The 23,829-nt window shown below is 45.7% G+C and overlaps 1 protein-coding gene across 3 annotated transcripts in view; it reads left to right on the top strand.

Moving 5' to 3' along the window:
• MCC (MCC regulator of WNT signaling pathway) overlaps nt 1–23,829 on the top strand; it is a 437,412-nt gene that overhangs the window by 344,504 nt on the left and 69,079 nt on the right. For all 3 annotated transcript variants that reach the window (XM_045446793.1, XM_045446803.1, XM_045446809.1), the window contains 3 exons: nt 2,548–2,690; nt 19,304–19,467; nt 22,361–22,567. In XM_045446793.1, coding sequence (XP_045302749.1) covers nt 2,548–2,690; nt 19,304–19,467; nt 22,361–22,567 — 514 coding nt within the window. The remainder of the gene's footprint in view (nt 1–2,547; nt 2,691–19,303; nt 19,468–22,360; nt 22,568–23,829) is intronic.

The following is a 23,829-nucleotide window of genomic DNA, read 5'->3' as shown; positions in this document are numbered from 1 at the left end:
GAACCTAGACCTTCCACACTTCCTTCCTGCTTGTTCTGTTTCCATATGACAGCTCAGCAGCACACACTTCTTTCCGAGTTCCTGGACTTGACTCATTTTCTTTTTATTTCTACCATCTAACCCTCGTGATTTGCCTCCTTCAGTACAGTAAGTTCTCCTTCTGATCAAAATTGCCCACTCAACATGCAGCCTGAGTTTCCCTCCAGCCTCCTGTTGCTATCCTGCACCCCATGTGGTCTCAGCTATACTGGTCACTTGTTCCCCTCCGTTCCCATCGTCATTCACATTCAAAACAAACGGTGAGGATGGAAAACCCGTAGGTGTCTGTGAAGAAAGCCAGGAGTCTTCCCTGGTCACTACTCACCTGCAGTGCCAGACGCCCCTCCTGTGCCCACACACAGCATCCTTCTTAGGTTAGAATTTGTTGTGAACACATTTGACTCCTGGAAGACAGCATCCATCTGGTCTTTGCTTTCCTGTCCTTATTTTGGTACTCAGATACATTGACCAAGGATCCTTGCTTTACATTTCATGACCCTGAAAGTCTTCTGCCTAAGATAAAATTTCTAGTATGGTGTGATACTCCTTCAGAGTGTGCTCTGACCTCGGTAAGGAGTGGCCCCTGCAATCAACAGCCTCCTTTTCCTACCCCTTCCCTCTTCACTGCTGTATAAAGTTCATCCTAATAATCCCTAGAAGTATTTCCTTACAAAGCAGGAGATTTGGCAGCCACTGTATGTTTTAGAACCTGCCAAGCCAGAAGTGTTTAAGGTGGCTATTAATGATTTTGCAAATGCCATTTATACCAGAGATACAGCAGCATTTATCTGGCTTTCTTGGCTGTAAAAGAGTCTCAGCCAAGCTGAAGCTGATTACATTGGCCATGCAACAAAGGTAATTTATTCATCACACACAAAACCTCCCGTTAAGTAAAATCAGATTTCTAAGTGCTGATTGAAAGGAGAACTGATATATCAGGACACAATTACCCTCTGGACCAAAAAGGCTACTCTTAAGGTACTTTTTAATTGTTTTCATTCCTAAACCTAATTATTGTTAGCTTTGCAGGTGGCTAATAATTAACTTATTCATAGAACATTAACCTATATTTTTTGCCTTCACTACTCCCGTTCTAATTCATATTTTGCATGTCTGGGGGCTTAATATCTATTCAAAGTCTCCCCAGATTTCAGGATGGCTTTTATTAAAAACACCTTATAAAGCAGGGGCTCAGCTGAATTCCTTCCCTGTGAGGATACTGATTTCTGAAGTGAACTAAGAACTCTGGAGAGTTCTTCACATTCTTTAATTTATAGATGTGTCTCCCCAGCTTAAAATGGCAGTTGCATCTTCTGCAAATTCCAGTGGTCACCCATCACCATCTTGGTCCACCCCAAACCCAAGACTGTAAGATTTTCTGCCCTCCTGCTGTCAACTACTTTAAGTGAATGCCAAGCCAAGGGGACTTCTCTTCTTGGCTTTCTTCATAGACACCTATGGGCTTTCCACCCCCATAGTAAATCCCCTGACAGTTTTCTCTTCTGGCTCTTCTGGCTTTCTCTTCTTTTCTCTTCTGGCTCTTCTCATCTACTTGCAAAGTAGATGCTTCAGAGAGAGTTAATGTTGTGCTCTCCATGTCTGTGTCCGTTGTGTGTGTAGTGATGGTGGTGACGTGAGGAAGAGGCATGCATGTGGTTTGAAAGACTTAGTACAATTTTAAGTTTCCTTCGCTTGCTCATAGCTAATTCAGGAACCAAAGACTGAGGGACTGTGAAGGGCTGAGAAGGGGTGGGTGTGTGTGTGTATGGCAGCATTTAAATGTTGTCTTCCTGTTACAAGTGCTAACTGGTGGAAACAGACTACTGAGAGGGGTGCACTCACTCACTGTGTCCATTTTTCTCCTCTCCCCACCTTTTTCCCATCCCCTAATGCCACTGACTTACTCTGGGGAAAGTAAGTGTGGTATTTATTAGACATACCTCTCAAAGCATCCAGTTTGATCTGCACAGGTGAGGTACTGGTTTTCTGGTAGCTCCAGCCCCAACACCTTTTTACATCCCCTTCCAAGGAGAAAGCCCACCAGTGGGACTCTCCAGCTGATGGGATGTGACATTCCTGTGCACCAGACTCCTGCTTATTTTGCCCACTGTAGCCTCCATACTCAGACTAACACTGCTTCGGATCTTGGGTTCTTTTGTACCTCAGAATTTGAGGAGGTGAAGAAATCTAATTTCTTCAGGAAATCTTTAAAGGAAAAAAGTTTCTAGTGGGCTGTTAGATGAATCTTGTTCAGTGTGTGTGTGTGTGTGTGTGTGTGTGTGTGTGTGTGTGGACACAGAAGCAACCTTTCAGTTTCACATACTGACTGTGGATGTGAGTAACCATTTATCTGGCCTGAAAAGAGTCCTAGCTAGTTCATATGGCTGAGGGGATAGGGTGGGGAAGATCTGTTTCTCTCTGAATTTCTTTCCTGCCCTTCAAAGCCATGTTCTCTAGGAATTTGTCTTCTATCTCTGTCAGTGGTAGCTGACTCTCCTTTTTTCTCAGGGAGGAAGATGAGTACTCAGAACTGCGATCAGAACTCAGCCAGAGTCAGCACGAGGTCAACGAAGACTCTCGAAGCATGGACCAAGACCAGACCTCTGTCTCCATCCCTGAAAACCAGTCCACCATGGTCACCGCTGACATGGGTGAGTCTGCCTGCCATTGCATGAAACCAGAGTTTGGTTTCTGGATTGTAATGGGAATTTTAGAAATAGGAGGCAGCCTGAATTAAAATTTAATTAGTCAAGGAGTTTGGTGAGTAGATGAAGGCATATCCATTTGAAAGTCCCTTACATGCTCCTTTATTGGAACTGAAGAGCTGAATTAGCTTTCTGCCCTGATGTTTGTGATTCAAACATATGTCACCTCTATTTGAAAAATCTGGAAGTAGGGAAAAGGCTATTGTAGTGTTCCAAGTTCGAGTAAAATCTGAACCATGATGGCAGGGATGGGAAGGATGGAATGGGTGGCAACACATTATAGTGGAAGAACCAATCGTTTTTAGCAACTGTTGGGTAAGAAGGAATCTGAAATAACTCCAACATGTTGATCCTAAGTGACTAAGGACATGCTCATATTTCTTAGTCAGGAAGTTTGGTTGAGAAATGAGTTGGGAAATAGATACATTATGCTTGAGGTTGTAGAGAAATGCCCATCTGGGAATACCTGGTATTTTAAACTGCAGGTCATGACCTGATAGTGGATCTTGAGATTATATGAAAAATACTTTTAAAGTGAAATCATAGAGGAAAAAAATAGAATGACAACGCTGCTTCATGAGACTTATTTGTTGAGTGTGTGTATGTATGTAGTAAGTTGCCAAATGAAACGTTTCAGCTGTGGGCTGTAGTCAACCCACAAAATGTTGCAAAACCACTGGTCGGCTTGGAGATGCTTAACAGGATCTTTGGAGAGATTGGGGTTGAGGATAAAGCCTTTGAAGTTACGAGGTAAGGTGATCTCTGTGGTCCAAAGCGTGTGGGGTCAGAAGGAGGAGGAGCACCATATCTTAGGAAATGGTCACATATAGGGGGGAGGTGGAGGAAAAAGGAGAAGGAGGTGTAAATATAGTGTAACTTTCTTGGAACCTAAAATTTCACTGGGGAGAGACTTTAATAGTACACATTTATATTCATTATAAAATTTAGGAACACAGTACCATGAGAGTTTATCAAAGGAATTTGATTCAGTTTAAGATTCTAGAATAGCTTCCTCTAGGAAGTGACATTTGAGCTGAGAGCTGGAGGGTAAGTAGAAATTAACCAAGTAAATGAAGAGATGCATTCAGGGGAGGGTGGGGGAAGTGGATGCATTCAAGGAGATGAAAAAAGCTCATCATGTATGGAGGGCCCAGAGGTGTGAGACGGAGGCTGGAGAGATAGGTAGGGGCCATAGCATGCAAGATATTATAGACCATGTGAGGAAGGTTGACCTATATTCAAGGATGCACAAGAAACCACTGAAAGGTTTTAGTAGTGGGGGAAGGGGATGAGATGATCAGATTTGCATTTTGAATCCATCATTCTGTAGTAAGAGAATTGGTGGATCAAGAATGAATGGGGCCTGGGTGGCTCAGTGGGTTAAGCGTCTGACTTCAGCTCAGGTCATGATCTCACGGGCTGTCAGTGCAGAGCCTGCTTTGTATCCTCTGTCCCCGCCACCCCCCACCCCTTCCCCCACATGCACTTGCATAACTGTGTGCTCTCTCACTCTCTCACTCAAAAATAAGTAAACATTAAAAAAAAAAAAGTGGGGCGCCTGGGTGGCTCAGTTGGTTGGGAAACCAACTTTGGCTCGGGTCATGATCTCACAGTTTGTGAGTTTGAGCCCCACGTCGGGCTCTGTGCTGACAGCTCAGAGCCTAGAGCCTGCTTCGGATTCTATGTCTCCCCCTCTGTCTGCCCCCTCCCCTGCTCACACTCTGTGTCTCTCTGTCTCTTAATAATAAATAAACGTTAAAAAAACAAAAAGTATGAATGGGGGAGGCCAGCTAGGAAACCATTGCTAATGTCTCAATGGGCACAATTATCTCTAGGATCAGGGTGGTGGTAGTTGAGATCCAGAAAGGTATAAAACTGACAAGATCTGCTGAAGGAATAGAAACAGAGGGTGAAAGGAGAAAGTGTGTGTATGGAGATGTTCTCTAAGTGTCTGGATTGTACAATAGACGCATGATGCTGCCAGTCACCAACACGGGAGCACAGGAAAAAGAGCCAGGTGGTTTTGCTTCGAGTTTTGTTTGGTTTTCTTTTACTTGAGGGGATGGGAGTGTAGGGTGGAGGTCATATGTTTTGTGTGGGCATAAGTCTGAGGTGTCTGTCTCGAAGTCTGGGGGTATAGATGCTTCAGAAGGCAGCAGGTATACATAAGAAGCCAAGAGGAGAGGTCTAGGCTGAAGGAAAGCAGTTAGGAGACACTGGGTTATTGCAGATAGTTGCTGAAGCAGTGGGAGGCCATGCATAGAGCGAGGAGTACAGAGAACGGGAGCCTGGGCTTTGGGGGCCGCCAGCTGAAGAGGAGACTCTATAGAGCTCCTGGCAGGGACATGCCTCTCATCATTTTAGTCTCAGTTTAAATGCATCTCCTCTGAAAGCATCTCGTGAGCACCAGTCTGTGCAAGTTCCTGAGTTGACTCTTCGCTGCCCCACTTGTCTCCTTCTATTGAATTGAAATTTAAAAAAAAAATTTTTTTTTTATGTTTGTTTATTTTTGAGAGAGAGAGAGAGAAACAGAGCGTGAGCAGGGGAGGGGCAGAGAGAGAGAGGGAGACACAGAATCCGAAGCAGGCTCCAGGCTCTGAGCTGTCAGCACAGAGCCTGATGTGGGGCTTGAACTCATAGACGGTGAGATGATGAGCTGAGCCGAAGTCAGACGCTTAGCTGATCAAACCACCCAGGTGCCCTTCGAATTGAAATTTTATTTTATTTTATTTTATTTATTTATTTTTTTAATTTTTTTTTTTCAACGTTTATTTATTTTTGGGACAGAGAGAGACAGAGCATGAACGGGAGAGGGGCAGAGAGAGAGGGAGACACAGAATCGGAAACAGGCTCCAGGCTCTGAGCCATCAGCCCAGAGCCCGACGCGGGGCTCAAACTCACGGACCGCGAGATCGTGACCTGGCTGAAGTCGGGCGCTTAACCGACTGCGCCACGCAGGCGCCCCCGAATTGAAATTTTAAATGATATATTTCTAGTTCTTTGCTTGACTGACTCTCCCACTAAACTCCACTGGGCAGAAGTATATTTAATCTACTAATAGAGTTCCAGAGCCCACCACCAGGCCTGGTACACGGTGTGTGTCCAGAGATACTTGCTGGAATGAACAAGTAAAGCTGTCAGTGAGTCCATCAAGCAGTCGGCCAGCCAGAGGTGTAGGAAGGAAACGAGGAGAGCCATGTTTAGGAAGCCAGTGGGGCAGAGAGAACTCAAAAAGGAAGGAAGAGGTCAGCAGGACGGATTGCTCCTAATGCCAGCAAAGTCACTGAGAGCTGTAAACTGAAACTGATGTGACCTCAACAGAAAAGGAGTGAGGAGTGGAGACACTTTCTAGGTCCTCAAGCTCTTGGCTTCAGGCTGAAACGGCCTCTCTAAACTCACCTGAACCCATATCCCAGGCCTTAAGTTAGAACACACACAATCTCCTGGGACCATTCCCAGCTGTGGGCTCAAGTCCCATGTGCTGCTCTATCAGCATCGGGGTCTCAAACCTTTGTGGTCCCAGGCTTCTGGACTCCGTCTTCCAGCCTTGGGAGTGGGACAGGTGCTGACGGCCAAGATGTTCCCATTCAAGCAAAGAGATGTGCCTATACTGATCCCTCCATTCATGTCTCTGAAAGTGTTTTATGAAATTAAATCAGTGCCCAATACTCCAACAATGTTGCTTAAGCAAAGTGGGGGAGTGGGGGGATAAACCTGCCTGAGTGGACTGGGCAGCTTTCTGGTGGGGCTTCTCGGGGCTCCTGATGGAGCATTCGATAGCTCAGGCTGTCTGCCCAGGAACCAGTATCTGCCTGTCTGCGCTATGAGCTGGCTTCGTTTTTCCAAATCATTAATCTCAAATCCTTTCTTTCCATCCTTTTCCTCATTACAAATATATGTTTGTTATAGCCAGGGATCGTACCTTTGCTGATGGGACTGAGCTCCTGGTGGAAAGGACCCTGTCGACGCAATGCCTGTATGTGTTCTCTGCCCACACAGGCGGCCCTTATTCATCTGTTGAATAACTCACTACGTGCTGTGCACGGGGGATATGAGTCACAGGATCTGCCCTCAGATCTCTGTACTCTCACACTTTGTTCTCTCATACCCAGAGTAACATCCCGATTCCTGACCATTGACAATAGGCCCCCACAGAGCTGAGCATCTCCTACCTCAGGTGGCCCCCTCCCTAACCATCCCTCGTTTTCCCGCAGCTGTGGCCACACTGGCTTCCTTGCTGCCCCTCACGCCTGACCAGCTCATCTTGTCTCCCTGCTCCTTCTGCCTGGAGTGCTCCTTCCCAGAGCCAACCCTCGGCTTCCTGTGCATGGCTGCTGGCCAGCCCCAGTCAGAGGGCCCTGGTGGAGCACTGTGGCCTTCCCTCACCCTCACTGCCAGGTGCTGTCCTCCTTTTCTGCCTTCATTTCTCCTCACAGCACTTAGTGCTTCCTGGTGACACATTGTATGTGCATTTATTTCACTGTGCATTACCAGTGGTTACCAGTCCCTCACACTGGAATCTAGAATGCAGGCACCACGAGGGCAGGGACTTCCGCAGTCCTGTGTGCCAGTATAACAGTGCCCACACAGAGGAGGCCCCCAGTACTAAGTGTTAGGGAATGCCACCTTGGAGCTCACGGCTCTCCAGAGGATGCACGCAAGGAAACAGGGAATGACCAGCACTGAGGTAAGGGCCACAAGAGGAGGTGGACAGGGGCTCCTAGCAACACCCTTGGGCAAGAGCATCGGAAAATACATCCCAGAGGTCACATCTAGCAGAACTCAGGGGACAGGCGGGAGCGATGCAGGTAAAGAGCAGGAGGCAGGGGGAGAGCCTAGGAGGCAGAGGGCTGGCACCCGCCGGGTCCCTGAGGAGGGCAGGCACAGGGACATCAAGGAGGAGGAGCGCATCAGGGCTTCTGCAGAGTGCCGCCCCTGTGTGCGTTCATCGGAACTGGACGGCTGCCTCTTCTTACTCCTTTGCCATTTTCCAATTAAATGGCTTCAATAGGGGAAAAAGCTTCCATATATAAACACCGTTATAGGAAATCATTAAAAAGCAGCCATTTCATTATGGTTGCTATATTTGCAAACCTGCATTAGCAACCCAGAGGTTTTCTTGAGCCGGATTTTATAGGCAGAGTTTGCTGCGGTATATTCACCAGTCTTCATTCAAGATAGCAGGAGTTAAGTCCAATCTGCTCCCTTCATCAGAAGCACTTTTCTTGTTTTCAGACCCCACCCATCAGAGCCAGGCTGCCCAGTCAGTGAGCTGGCTCCTAGGTGGTGTCCTTGGGCCCTGAAGGAGTAAACCAGCAATTTAGAAAGTGCTTCGACACACCTAACCAGTCCTATGAAGGAGACAGATCCCAGCAGTGTCACACGGCATCTTAAAATAAATTGCTTTACCTCTGTTCAAACCTGGTCACACGGTTGTTTGGAAAATAAAGGTAATTAAGTAGACAAAGACAAGGTAGGAATTACGGCTTGGGAATTTTATTCCCTCAATTTGGCAAAGAGCTCTAGTTAGGGAGAGGCTGGCTAGAACAGATAACGTGTTTTGCTCACTCTGTGTCGAGCATTTACATGCATCTTCATGTTTAATCTTCAGCCTTGAAAGGAGGCCCTGTAAATCTCCTCATCTGTAAAATTGGGCTAACAGAGTTCAGAGGGGGTGAGTCATTTGTCCAAGGCCACACAGCTAAGCAGTTGTTACTGTTGTTGGCGCCCGTGTTTCTGTAGATGGCTTTGCTCTTACGTGCCTCTGCCTAAATCATGAAACGTGCCTACGGTTAGTGTGTTCCACTTAACTGCGATCCTTTGAGGTCTCTAGTGCTGATAGGGGGAATTTAGGGAGCAGCTGTGTGATCACAGCACCTGGCTTCGTAGCAGAGTATTTGTTGTTAATCGAGATTTTGCAGACCTCCATCTTAGAAACAACACTTTTAGGCCAAACGATTCTGGCTCTTGCCATAGAGCAGAACACAGATGTGTGTGCATGTTCGTGCGTGTGTGGCACACTCTCCAGCAGGCTGCTCTCCCAGCTCTGCTAATGGAACAGCAGAGCTCATCTGGAGCAATTGTTTGTAAAACAAAATCCTTGATCCAGTGGACCTTTGCACAGCCTGCGTTGGGTTCTGCTCCTTATTTTGAGATCTCTTCTGTTTTAGGTGAGAAATTCTTCTTTTCTGGGATCTAGCAATGCCCAACTATTCCACCCTTAGGGATGAAAGGAAGCATATGATACCTTGTTTGCTGGTGGGATCATTTAGATAGAGATTTCCTCCTTATGCATAGTTTTTGGAGGACAACCAAGGAAGAATTTACACATGAAACCTGGCTTTTTGGCACAGCTGTGACTATGAAATATGTTTAACGTTAAAGCCAGATTTTCCCGGCTTAATGGCCGATGAGGCTTAATGGCTTCAGGAAAAATGTTCCAAAGTGTCAAGCAGCCACTCCCAATGAGGAGAAAGGGGGGTCGGGGCAGGGAAAGGCAGCCCTGCCTCCTCCAAAAACGATTTCTGTAGGGTTGGAGAGAAGTGTTGACAAAGGCAAGGGAGCCTGTCTGGAGAAAATTTGCATGTTATTAGGAATGAGGGTGACTAGAATGGATCCTGCAGCAAAAAATGTTTGACAGTTAAATCATTTATAACCTGATTATGGAACTTTGAGGAACCAGGCCACAGGTTGGAAAGGTTAGATGGGACTGAAAATAGCATCTTGAGTAGTTGATGGAATAGGCCAAGCCTTTTGTTGCCTTTTTGTTTTTCCTTCTCCTCACTTTAACTGGGCAGCTACATTTCCCCTAAGCCGTGCACAGTGTTGGTCATCCCTGAGAACCAAGCCTAGAGGAGACTTTGAAGTTCTGAACATTGACTCACTGGAGGACTCTTTGAGGTGGCTGTGTGCTTTCTCCATGGGATCTGAGCCTGGTCAAATAAGACCTGTCTGCGAATGTCAACAGGGCAGAGTGACTGAGAAGTGCATCGGAAATCATTCTGGAACTTTCCTTACAGTAATCAAGCTTGAAAGCAGGCAGGGTCACTGCTCTACTTCAGTTTACGTGACTTGAGTACAATTTGAGGGAAATGTTTCAAATAGTTTTTTAGCCCCCGAAAAGACACTTTTCGAAAAGACTCCACCACATTCATTCGAAGCGAGTTTCTATAAATGTTGGGATTCAGGAACTCCTTTTATAATATAAGTTGTCTCAATTTTTTAAACGGGCTGTGTCTCTTCAGGTGAAATTGTTTTTTTGATTGTTGGAAACGCATGACATGTTTTTCCTTAAAACCAGCATTATAAGGGAGTGTTCGCTTCCAAGACCAGCCTGTGAAAGCCTGCTTTAATCTGTAATGGGAATAAAGTACGGGACCCTCATCTGTGTTACTATAACCCGGACCAGCACTGTGGCCATTGTTACTGGGAGAAAGGATTGTGTCAACCATATTTGGATGTCAGAGGCACATCTCCTCTCTTCTCCTGGAAGCTTTGGAAATTTTCCCATCACTGCCACAGTGAGAGCCCCGGGGTCTGGGACTGGTACTGACAGCCTGCTCCGCACTGCCACTCTTGGCTCTCGAGGCTTCAGACGGGCCTGTCTGAAAAAGGCACTTGAGCTGAAATGGAAGATCCAGGCACTGAGGAAGGACCATTTGGACCAGTGGTTAGTTAGTGAGCTTGGGGAGAGAGTGATCAGAGGTGATGTTGCAGAGAAACAAAGCGTGTTAAAACTGCAAAGTGACATTAGCAAAAATGAAAACAAATTCAGGCTGGTCCGTTTGGGCTGAAATAGAAGTCCTGAAAGTACAGGCACCTGGGTGGCTCGGTAGGTTGGGCATCCGACTTTGGCTCAGGTCATGATCTCACGGTTCATGGGTTCGAGCCTCGTGTCAGGCTCTGTGCTGACAGCTCGGAGCCTGGAGCCTGCTTTTGTATCTCCCTCTCTCTGCTCCTCCTCTGCTCATGCTCTGTCTCTGTCTCTCTCTCAAAAATAAATAAACATAAAAAAAAAAAAATCCTGAAAGTATAACTTGGTTTCTTTTGGGAAAAGAAACACATCCCTTCCAGCTAAGTTAGGACCCAGCCGGCGTGGTAGCTGGTGGCTCCCAGCCTGACTCATGTCTGTGGTCTTGGGGGATAATTTGGGTGTGGCAGTGACACTTTCCAGAAAGCATTCTGGTTCTCGTAGCTGCGCGGAGAAATCGAACATCACAGGGGTCCCTACATTAAATCTAGACTCAGTGTGTCCATGCTCTGTCGTACCTTCTGGCCTTGAATGCTCAAGTATTTATTTCCCCCTCAACTTTTTATTTTGAAAAACTTCAAACTTACATAAACAGTAAAATGAACCCCTATAAACCCATTGCCTGTATTCACTAGCTGTTAATGTTATGTGATTTTTGTTATGCGATTTTTGTTATTTGATTTTTGCGCACATGCGTGAATTTTTTTTCTGAGCTCTTTGAAAGTAAGTTGCAGACATCATGCAACTCACTTCATGCCTCACCCTAAATATATCAGCACAAACCTCTTAAGAACAGGGAACTTCTCTTTTTTAACCATAGCACTTTTATCATACCCGAGAATTTTAACCCAGATGGAACGATATATATAGTCCATATTCAAATTTTCCCAAATGTACCATTAATGTCTTTTGTTGCTTTTGTTTAATCCAGGATCCAGTCAAGGCTCACACATGATATTTAGTTACCATGTCTCTTTATGCTCCTTTAATCTAAAACAGGTCCCCCACCTTTCTTGTCTTTCATGACATTGACCTTTTTGAAGAGGCCAGGTTAGTATCGTCTTAGTAGAGTCCCTCAATCTAGATGGTCTGATTGGTTTTTTTTAGTGTTAGATTTGAGGTTAGCAGTTTTTGCAAGAATATACATGGGTGATGATGTGCCTTCTCTACTACTGTGTTGCCACAGGAAGTTCATGATAATCAGTTTGTCCGTTAATGGCAATCTTGAGGTGCTTTTAAGCTATCACAGCACTGTTCTTCTGAGTCTTCCTGTCTTCAGGAGACACAGGCCCTGTGTACATTACACAGCATGCAACCTTTATGGATACCGTCTTACTCCCTTCTTGCAGACCCTTCTGTTGTCTTCTGTTTCTTCCTTTTCTGTCTTGCTTTGTTCTGGTTTTGCTTATTCCTTGCTGCATGCTGTGTGAAGGGGACTGCTTACAAAGGAAAGCCACAGCCCTCCTGGTTTCAGCCTTAGAGCCACGACAGCAGCCGAACTGTTACATCCTTAGGAATTCATATCTGGGCTGTTAGTGGAACGTCTAGGTCAGTCCTGAAAGAATCTGTAGCCCTTTGCTCCACTTGACTTGCCTTACAAGGCACAATGTATGCCCAGGCGAAACAGCAGTAGGGGGGACATGTGCTGGCCCTTGGAAGGCCATGGGGGTTATAATTATGCCCTGGGCTGCTGCACCACACAGGTAAGGCCTTTGGACTGTTCACAGCAGGCCTTCCGATGCTTCTCTCTCTAAGACTTGCTCAAATTCACTGTGCCTAGCATCTGTAACTTGAGTGGACACATCCACCTTAGGGATCCACCCGATTGAAAGCTTTCTGCCTTTTTAACAGGGTGTGGTATGCCATGTGATAGGTCTTAGATTTGGTGATTCTTTACCAGTGAGCCGACTAACAGAAACTGGATACTTGTAAAAGTTGATTTACAAAAAAAAGTCTTTCATTTCTTTTACACGTTCAGCTCAGGTGGTCTTGTTCGAGCACTGCTCCGTGCCTGCTGTTGTGAACATCTGGGAACACAAGGACTAATAAACAGTCATTGGTCCCCAGGGCTGGACCTAGTAGGGTCGATATGTCAGTTAATAAGTAATTACAGGGAATGCGATGCCTCCAAGAAAGAAGTAAATAGAAGACTATAGGTGGGTAGGGGGTGGGCAAAATGCATGAAGGGGGTGGGAGATATAGGCTTCCACTTTTGGAATGAAGGAGTCACAGGGATGAAAGGCACAGCACAGGGAATATAGTCAGTGGCATTATAATCGCGCTGTGTGGCTACACTTGTGAGCTACACTTGTAGCTACACTTGTGAGCACAGCATAGTGTATAGACTTGTCCAGTCGCCACGCTCTACACCTGAAACTAATGTAATGTTGCATGTCAACTACACTACAATTTAAAAAAATTTTAAGGAATAATTTTTAAGACCATGGGTAATCAGGGAAGGCTTTCTAGAAAAAGGGTATATCGAGGCAAAGCCTGAAAAACAGCTGCTAGGAAGAAGAGAGGGAGAAGCGTCCAAACAAGGCCAACAAATGACCGTTAACTCTGGAGCAGAAGCCCCAGGAGCGTGCGCTCTTGAAGCTGCAACCGTGTTTTGGAGCAGAGCCGTTCTGGTAAAGGTGCACAGCTCAGAATCGGGCCGACCAGGGGAAGTGTTTCTAATGTCTAATGTTTTATCAGGGTTAGGGCTTTTACAGGGGGTTCAAAAAAACAGAGAACAGGCAGCCTTTGACACCTGATGCAAAATGAACTAACTCTGGGATAGTTTCTTGTATGGAACTCTAGGTCTAGGCTTCATTGATCCTGAGGAAGAAAGAAGAAAACTAGTGTGTGTGTTTAACCAAGCAAGAATGCTGGTCTGGGTTAGTTTTCATAGCCACGAGCACCCTCTTACCCTCTTTCCCAATTCTCCCAGTACTTAGGTCTTCCCTCAGACAGCAACGTAAAAACCTAAGCCTCTGGATTCTCATTGGAAGATGAACCTGAGCTCTCTTGTCTTCAGCTCCTCTCCGAAATCTAACTGGGAAAAGTTGTATCTAGAACTAACAGCAGAGGCAGGGCTGCAGACTGATGGATGGGGGGGGGGGGGGGGGGGGGGGACGTGCCAGGTGGGGTTCAGTGTGCGGCTGTGAGGGAAGCAGAGGAGCACCGTGGCCGTGCTGAGTCCAAAGCGGCCAGCTGCTGGCCACTCCACAGATGGTTGTCGTGTGAGGAGCCAGGCCCAGTATTGCCAGACCTGATTTTACAACAATAGCCATAAATTCTAATGACTTTCAAATGTTGACAATTAATTCAGAACTGTTTTCAAAAAAACCAAAAGGGCTGTGCCAGATACCAACCCCTTCTTGTCCAAACACAACACATCCTGGACTGCAGGTGGCTAGTTGCCACCTCTGGCCAAAGGGAGATGCTCATTCCATTTATTCATCTGTGTCCTCTGTTTCATCTTTCCAGCAAATTAAACAACTAAAAGGCACAAAGCCAAGACTGTGTAAACTTACGCCTTCCCAGAATTCCCTTCACATTGTTCTTTAATGTCCCACAGCTTAATTTTAATTGAAGGTTAGTGTAAGAAATCGTGAAATTCGTCTGTGTTTAAAAGTGTGTCTGAGGAGACTGGCAGTCACATCGCTTTACAGCACATGTGAAGTCCCTTTTACCTAAATTCTTTTAGCATTTGTTGCTAAGAACACATTGTCTCTCTTGTGAAACTGGCATGCTTCCTCCTTTCTGATAGGACATGTTTCATTTTTGCTCTGGCTGCCAGGAAGCTCAGGGCTAAGTGGAAGTGTCCGCCCCAGCAGCTGTGTGAGTCTCCGTTTGCATCCTCAGCCTTTCCCTGGTTCCGATTATTGTCCTTCCCCCTTACATGTGGTGTTTGCTACGTGCTACTTCAGATTCTTCTTTGGAAAGATAAAAATAACTTCCATTACCTCCACTAACAGAATGTGTATTCGGTATGAAGGGCCTTTCCTCTTTGTCCTCTAGACAAGGGACCAAGCCATCACCTTGTGACATAAGGCACAGCACAGCCTGAGGTACTGTAGCGAGTCTGCCTCAGTGTGGTCCTCATGCTGCCATCCCATGACCAGCGTGCAGTTCAGTGGCAATAAGTACATTCAGAGTTGTGCAACCCTCACCACCACCCACTTCCGGGACTTTGTCATCCTCTCAAACCGAAAGTGTGTATTGCCCCATTCCCCCCAGTCCCTGGTCACCTCTGTGCTTCTTTCTGCCTCTACTCTAGGTGCCTCTTATAAGAGGAGTCCTCCACTTGCCCTTTCCTAACTGGCTTACTTCACTTACTATAATGTTCTCGAGGTTCATCCGTGTTGTAGCATGTGTCCAAGTTTCCTTCCTCTCTAAGGCCGAATGACATTCTGTTTTGTATAGGCCACATTTTGTTGACCTGTTCGTTGGTCAGCGAACTTGCGTTGCGTCCACCTTTGACCGTTGTGAATAAGGTTGCTATGAACATGGGCATACAAGTATCTGTTTGAGCCCTATGTTCAATTCTTTTGAAACTGGTTTGAGACATGGGATTGCTGGATGATAGGCTAGTTCTAGTTTTAATTTTTGAGGAACTGCCGTACTGTTCTTCACAGCGGTTGTGTCCTTTTACATTCCCACCAGTGGAGCACAAGGATTCTAATTTTCTCTCCACATCCTCGCCAACATGTGATTTTCTCCGGTGGTTGTTTTAAATAGTGGCCAACCTGATGGGTGTGAGGTGATACCTTGTTGTGGCTTTGATTTGTAAATGAGGCACCTTTTGTTCAGTCTGGAATATTTGGTCCCTGTCTTATCCTGCTCCTCTGGTCCCTTAACTTAACAAGCAGTCCCTTCATCTCGTTCGCCTTTTGTAGAGACTCTCAGTGGCAGGAGCCAGATTACGTAGGGCACTGTAGGCCAGGAGAAGGGATGGAGAGTTTATTCCAAGTCAGTATCTAGAGGAATATACCACAGACTCAGAAAGATTACTCCACCCTGTATGGAACAGCTCCAGTGCTCAGGTGAATGGTAGTGAGTGACTCGTGCTGTGGGGCGGCACTCAGCTATGGGGCGGGGGGTGGAGAATATCTGCTTCTGCCTGCCTAGCCACCTTGTCCTCCTAAACCGAACAATAGCAAGAGACAGCCAAGTGTCCCCTGATTCGTGTAAAGCCACGGTGCAGAGCTCTGGGGATAACAGGCAGGAGTGTGTGGCGTTCATCTTCCAACCTTTGCATTACACATTTGACTTCCTAAGACCTGAGAAAGCATTTATAGCTCTCTTTGGTTTGAAGAGAAAACGCTCATCTGCTTTCAGTCTGTATGTTAATATACATCCCCTCTTCAGCTCTCCTGACTCTCCATCCTGTACTAGCACCATGTTCCCTATGGTCACTTTCCCCACGATGCTGGTAGACAGCTGAGAGAAGGGACCGTGGCATTTTCTCGTACATCTGTGAGCCTCTCAGGGTTGAGGAGAGTCTCCTATTCATTTTTGTATTCTGTTTCTAGCTTGAGGCGGGGCTCAGCAACTGTTTGGTTAAGCAATAAGAAAGACGCACTGGCCAGATTTATATACCCTCCTCCTGTTCCCTATGACCCAATATTATTGGCATACAGCCTGGTTCCACCTCTCAGGTCCTGCCATGAGAGACCATCAGCAGACGTGTGATACGTTGCAACCACTGCATCAAGTGCAGCTGTGCTAGAGAAACCCGTATGGAATGGCTGAATAGCAGCGTCTTTATTCCTCATCCTACTTTTAAGCACTTAATAATACAAATCATGCAGGGGTACCTGGGTGGCTCAGTTAGTTTAGCATCTGACTTTGGCTCAGGTCATGATCTCGTGGCTCTTGAGTTCAAGCCCCGCATTGGGCTCTGTGCTTACGGCCCAGAGCCTGGAGCCTGCTTCAGATTCTGTCTCTCTCCCTCTCTGCCCATTCCTACTCATGCTCTGTCTCTGTCTGTGTCTCTGTCTCTCTCTCTCAAGAATAAGTAAACATTTAGGGGCGCCTGGGTGGCTCAGTCGGTTAAGCATCCGACTTTGGCTCAGGTCATGATCTTGCGGTCCGTGAGTTCGAGCCCCGCGTCAGGCTCTGTGCTGACAGCTCAGAGCCTGGAGCCTGCTTCGGATTCTGTGTCTCCCTCTCTCTCTCTGCCCCTCCCCTATTCACGCTCTGTCTCTCTCTGTCTCAAAAATAAATAAACGTGAAAAAAAAAATTAAAAAAAGAATAAGTAAACATTTAAAAAAGTTAAAAAAAAAAATAATACAAGTCACTCGGGAGTGTGTGTTACTCCATCACAGTGGAGCAAGAGCCCTGCACTCGAGGTAAAAGATGATTTGGAGAAACTTCTCTGCTTATTACTTAGAATGAAGTGTGCTCCAGAGACAGTTCTATTGGCATGCTCCGGACCTCCTGGCCTTGAGTTGGTGGTAGGCGCCTGTACTCCATCTCCAGAGAGCCTTCTACAGTGAGGAGTGCCTCTCAGTTGTCAGCAGCTCAGGGCATGGTCTGTGATGAGGACAAAAAGAGTAAGGTTGATAGAAAACATGATGCTACTGGCAGCCTGTGTTTGTAGTCTGTCTGTCTCTTAAATATATGATGTGAGGTTCATATTTGCCCACTTAAAACTAATTCTTGATCGCCTACACTATTCTTGTTGAAGAATAGTGATCTATTCTTGTTGATCTATTCTCGTTCTTCCACACTGGTGAGGAAGATCAAAGTTTCTTCTTTTCACATTTCAGCAGAGATAAGATAAGAAACACCTAAGTCAGATCAGATAGTGGTAATTGGCATGAAGGAGATAGGATAATAGGGTAGGGACTGAGCTGGGAGAGGAGCTGGAACCCCAGGCTTTAGGTAGGGAAGAGGCCTGATGAGGAGGTGACATTTGAACTAAGAACTGAGTAAGTGGAGACCTGGGTAGAAATCAGTCTTGGCAGAGGAAACAGCAGAGGAAAAGAAAGTCCTGGAGCAGACAGGAGATTGGCACGCTCCAGGGATGGAGAGAAGGTCAGGAGTATGAATGGAGTGAGGGGGAAGGGAAGTTGGGCAGATGAGGCAAGGACAGCATCAGCGGTTCTCACGCTGGCTGCACGTGAGTGTGATCTGAAGAACTTTAAAAATGTTCCCAGTACCCAAGCCCCACCTCCAGAGACTGTGATTTAATTGGTCTGGGGTGGGGCCTGGACATTGGTAATTTATAAAAGCTCTCCAGAAAATTCCATGGTGCAGCCTGGGTTGAGAACATCATCAGTCCTGATGATGCAGAGTCTCACAGACTCTGGTGAGGAGTTTGGACTTTCGTTGAATGACAGCAGGAAGCCATTAGGTGGTCTGGGCTAGGGGAATAACAGCTGACTTATGTCCTTAAGAGGCTCACTTTGGCTGCAGTGTGGGGAGCGGAGGTTGGAGGTTGTTCAGGTGGTTCCATGGAGAAATCATGGTAGTTTGAACTGTGTTGATATCTGTGGAGATGGTAAGAAGAACTCACTTTGGGGATAAGCTTTGGCGGTTGCACTCACAAGGTGGATTGGGTTCTGGACGTGAAGCAAAAAGAAATGAAGCTTGCCTGAGAGTTAACCTGAGTAACTGAGTGGATGGTGATGCCCTTCCAGAGATGGGCAGGAACGGGTGGGAGAGGAGGGTGAATAATTGGGTCCATTGTTTGGTGTGAAAGCCTCAGGCTGTCTTCTCTCTAGACTGAGGTAACTTGGAGATCCGGGCAGTCAAATAAGGTTGGCCAAAATATTCTGATAAAGCCCACTGAGTGTTTTGAAGTCTTCCAAAGGTAAACACCAAAAACAATGGACTGTTGTAGTGCATGTACTGAGGAAGGGGGTGGAGGATGGAGAAGAGAAACTGTAGACGTTGAGCTCCTTTCATGCAGGAGGCAGATTGGCTGTAGGGGAAGAATGTACCCTGAGAGGCTGTTTAGAGCTAACACCTGTCTTGCAATAAGAAAAGAATCCAAAGTAACAGGTTATTTGGGTTTGGCTTTAAGGGGATTTTTTTTTTCCCCAACAAAATTATCTTATAAAATATTTGTAGCTCACATTAAATTATAATTAACTTTTCTTCCCAAACCAGGCCCTAGGTGTCCAGCAATTAAAAGTAACCCATATTTTTAAGTCAGAATCAAATTATTGGAATTGTTTACAAGACCTTGACATGGAGAACAAAATGAACTTTATTAGAACAGTTTACTTTTCCCCTGATGGAAAAGGGGGTTAAATTGCAGTGGTAGAACACGTTCAGTGGTCATATCAGAAAAAAAATCCTGATTATAAGCTCATTGAAGGCAAGGACTGTCTCTTAACAGTTTTTATTTTTTTAAATGCTCAGTGTCCCTGTTCACTCTGGGCCTTTTTGTTTTGTTTATTTAATAAAGTTATGAGATCTCAGCTGAAACTCTTTCTGAAGTCTGCTCATCTGAATGGCTGAGGAGGAAGTTGACCAGAAGGCTTCTGAAGTCCCAACAGCCCCTTCTGGGACCCTTCTTCGTTCTTATCAAAGAATTTGAACATAGCTGTCTTCCAGGGAAAGACGAGAGCATTGAGCATGGCATGGCTATCTTGAAAATGGCCAACATAAGTTAAGGCTTTATGTTGGCTCTAAGCCTCAGAGGCAGTGCCAGCAGCCTGTAAGTTGAGGCCACGTGGCATGAGAGTTGGAAATATGAAGCTCTGTTGCCATTCCATTTTATGTGACTGGGTCCCTCACATAAGCGAAACAGAGAGCATTCGTTGTTACCCACCTGCCTCCTTAACTCCTCGCATCCACATTTGCTCACAGATAATTGCAGTGACCTGAACTCGGAGCTGCAGAGGGTGCTGACGGGGCTGGAGAATGTTGTCTGCTGCAGGAAGAAGAGCAGCTGTGGCCTCTCCGTGGCTGAAGTGGACAGGCACATTGAGCAGCTCACCACGGCCAGCGAGCACTGTGACTTGGCCATCAAGGTACACCATCCCCACCCTTTGGCCGGCTCTTTGAGAGCATCCAAGGGAAATGGTCACATCTCTCTCCCTTTTGAAGTGTGGTTTTTGCAAATATTTATTAGGAATGAGTGTTTCTAAGAAAACCATACTATACATTGGAGCAGGGAGAAGTAGGAGTCCTATAAATTTTTGTTGGGTTGAGTCACATTAAAAAAAAAAAGAAAAGTCATGGGCGCCTGGGTGGCTCAGTTGGTTAAGTGTCCGACTTCGGCTCAGGTCATGATCTCACGGTTTGTGAGTTCAAGCCCCTTATCGGGCTCTTTGCTATCAGCACAGAGTCTGCTTAGGATCCTCTGTCTCCCTCTCTCTCTGCCTCTCCCCCGTGCTCTCTCTCTCTCAAAAATAAATAAATGTTAGAAACAACTCATTATTTCAGCAAAGTCACTGGCTTTGCAGCAGAAATGATTTCCTGGGGCGCCTGGGTGGCTCAGTTGGGTAAGCGTCAGACTTGGGCTCAGGTCATGATCTTGTTTGTGAGTTCGAGCCCCGTGTTGGGCTCTGTGCTGTCAGCTCAGATCCTAGAGCCTGCTTGGGATTCTGTGTCTCCCTCTCCCTCTGCCCCACCCCTGCTCAGTCTCTGTCTCTCTCTCTCTCTCTCTCTCTCTCTCAAAAAAAAAAAAAAAAAAAAAAAAGGCGGGGGGTGGGGCGGAGATTTCCTTGAAAACTCTTAGACTGCTAGTATTGAACCACATCATTTTACTGTGGCCCATCATGTAGCACTTGCAAGTTGTAGGATTAACTTGGAAGTTTTATTTCAGCTTTAAGGCTCCTAGAATATTATTTCAGAAGTTACCCATTCATGGTGCTAATTTAGGGTCTGAATGAGTCCTCTATCGTGAGCATGCTAGGCTAGGTGTCAGCCATGCCTGTCACAGCCGTCCGTCTTCCTGCTTAGGAAGCACCAGTGGAAGGTGCTGCATCTGCACAAACTCCTCATGAGCGATGGGAACTCCAGGTCCTGTTGTTACTGGGCTTCTGGCATCTTTATGCGCCTTCACCAGAGCTCGGTAATCTAGACAGCAGTTCACACTGAAAAGTCTGAGAGGAGCCTGTGTAAAGGGAAAATGTGACACGTTAATTGAAAAATAACCTTCGATGCTAGGCGCAGGTTTCTGTCCACAGGAATTCTGGATTTCACAAAAGAGCTGTGGTATTTCCAGGTAAACCATGATTCATGTGTGTAACACAACTGGTTTTCCATCTTATTCATCTCAGTTATGAATATACAGTTGATGTGGTTTGGGGAAGCAAACCACAGATGTTTCTTTCATGTTAGTCTCCCAGGCCCTGTATTTTTTTTTTTTCTTTTTTTAATCCTTGAGAGACAGAGTGTGAGTGGAGGTGAGGCAGAGAGAGAGGGAGACACAGAATCTGAAGCAGGTTTTAGGCTTCGAGCTGTCAGCACAGAGCCTGACACGGGGCTTGAACTCACAAACCGTGAGATCATGACCTGAGCTGAAGTCAGATGCTTAACCAACTGAGCCACCCAGGTGCTCCTCCCAGGCCCTATATTTTTATAAAACATTTTAAGATTTTATTTATTTATTTTGAGAGAGAGAAAGAGTGAGCAGGGTAGGGGCAGAGAGAGAGAATCCCAAGCAGGCTCCACACTGTCAGCACAGAGCCTGATGCAGGGCTCGAATTCACGAACCATGAGATCATGACCTGTGCCAAAGTTGGATGCTTAACCGATTGAGCCACGCAGGAGCCTCTCCCAGGCCCTAGATTTGATTGTAATGTCAGCTTAGGTGCCCAGCCCTAGCCTCAGCCTGGAGAGGGCAGGAAGGGGCTGAGGATTTCTGCCAACCAGCAAGAGCCTGGAGCCTGGCTGACAAGGAAAAGAGCATCAGATTTGAGAGAAAGGATGAAGCCCTACATAGGGAAAGTGGCAACGAGATTTGGGTAACTTTTCATCAAGGAACCAACGTGGGTGTCCAAGGGAGTCATCCCCTCACATTCTTGAAATTTTGAGACCACCTGTTTCTCCTCACATCTTCTCACTGCCTTCTACGCTACATGGTAATACTCCCTCTTTTTTCCATGTCCTTTGGCTTATGCTTCCTATGTCAAAGGGCAATGGATGTGAACAAATAGTTTCTGAAAGCAAGCGGAATGAGTTCTTCCTTTTTTCTAATTTTACGCATTTTTCTTCTCCATTAATACTGTGTTTTAAATGAATTTGTGGGGGAAAAAAACTCTCCAAGTACTATTAAGATTCTTTTCTTTTTTAGCTCATAGCTGTCTTATTAATTAATTAAATCCCTACTGTCTTAGAAGCATCCACAATGAGCTTCATCTTTTCTGTGTCACTGAGGTTTATTTTTATCTTTCACATCTTGGGAGTGAACCTCATTCACACCTTCTGAATTCTGATGTGACACTAAAAGCTAGAAATGGCGATGTGACCCCTGGTTATCTTGGAGTTGGAATGTGCAAGGCCTATAATTTGGGAAACTTCAAGTTAGATTTTGTATGATGTTTGCAACTTCACATTTGCAGCCATGATGATCATCAACCGGCTTGCTGTCCAGTTATGTGTATTCACTGATTCTAGAACATGGGCAGAGGAGATAAACATTTGTGTGGACATGGCAGTTAGAGCCACAGATAGACCAACTTACCTTGGAGGGACTGTGTTGTTCTTACTCTGGGGACTATTGGGAAACACAGACTGTGACCCAGGCAAGTTATCTGAAAACGGGGAGGGGATAATTTGGGGGTAGTCACGGTTACTGCTTGCAGTGAAAGAGCGGTAGAACCTACTCTTCTGTCAGTACTTGCTCCCAGCGTGCCTGTTTTCTTCCCCCAACCTTTCTCCCAGGTAACCCACTCACCTTGTCTTTGTGCTTTCCAGACAGTCGAGGAGATTGAGGGGGTACTTGGCCGGGACCTGTATCCCAACCTGGCTGAAGAGCGGTCTCGTTGGGAGAAGGAGTTGGCTGGGCTGAGGGAAGAGAATGAAAGCCTGACCGCCATGCTGTGCAGCAAAGAGGAGGAGCTGAACAGGACCAAGGCCACCATGAACGCTATCCGGGAGGAGCGGGACCGGCTCCGGAGGCGGGTGAGTGCACCAAATCCAACATGGCCAGGCCTTTCCCCTAGGCTGTGGGGCTGAAAGACAAATGAGCGTATACCGCCAAGGGCAGCCCCAAGAATGTTGTGGGATTTGCAGTTTTGGGAATCTCCATCCCTTTCTGATCATGAAGTCATTCTGCAAAGGGGAGTATTTTGAAAGTGCTGAGGTGTGCAGGTAAGATTTTAAAAAACACCACTCTCTAGAATCACACATCTAAGTAGATGGTAAAATTATATCAGCTCAGTGATTCTCAAACCATTCTCCAGTATATGCACATCTTCCCCAAGCTCAATTAAATTATCTTCTTTTAAGGTAGACTAAAAATATTTTATAATTGGCTAAAATTTATAGAATTTCCCCCTTTGCAATTTCTTCTATAAAACTTCCTTTCAGTTTATAGTACTTGCTCTCACTTATCTACACTGAGTCTAATGTGAAATGTCATTTCCTCTAGTGCACGTATTAATGTTACAATAATCATATGTGTATATGTGTGTGCATACACATGTTCTGTGTGTTAAGTGTGTGTATGTGTGTGTGTAATTCTTGGCATTCACTCCAATGTACCCCAGCATACCAAATGGCTCTATGGCCTGAACCAGTTTTAAGAGCAACTTGCTTAGGAAATACATCCATTACTAAAGGAGCTGATGTTTCAGGAGAAAAATGTTTGGCAGAATTGTTAAAGCACTTGGTTTTTCAAAGATGGAGTTTTTTTTCTCAGGAACCGACAAGTATTTCTTTGGCTGTGATTTTGATCTGTGATTGGTCTGGGGTAAAGCAATGAATTCTTCAATCAGAAACACATTCCCTCTGAACTTCACTTTCAATTACTAGACGTACTTTACTCTCTTTTTCAATCTTGGCAATATTAGAAGCTTGCTTTCTAGTTGTGCTCTGACTGGCAATTATGCACAAAGATAAAGTTGACTTACGTAAAATACATTTAGTAGATCCCCTCATCCTTCACCATTGCTTTTCCTCCTTTTGTTTTTTTTAAGTTTATTTATTTATTTTGAGAGAGAGAGACAGGGAGAGAGAGAACCAGCAGGGGAGGGGCAGAGAGAGGGACAGAGGATCAGAAGCAGGCTCTGTACTGACAGCAGAGAGACCGATGAGGGGCTCAAACCCACAAACTGCGAGATCATAACCTGAGCCAAAGTCAGGTGCTTAACCAACTGAGTCACCTAGATGCCCCTCTCTTTTACTTTTATTTATTTATTTTATTATTTTAATGTTTAGTTACT

The sequence above is a fragment of the Leopardus geoffroyi genome, chromosome A1 (assembly GCF_018350155.1).
Source record: "Leopardus geoffroyi isolate Oge1 chromosome A1, O.geoffroyi_Oge1_pat1.0, whole genome shotgun sequence".
Taxonomy (NCBI): Eukaryota; Metazoa; Chordata; class Mammalia; order Carnivora; family Felidae; genus Leopardus; species Leopardus geoffroyi.
The sequence above is the reverse complement of the archived record's forward strand: the minus strand, read 5'-3'. Positions and strand labels throughout refer to the sequence as shown.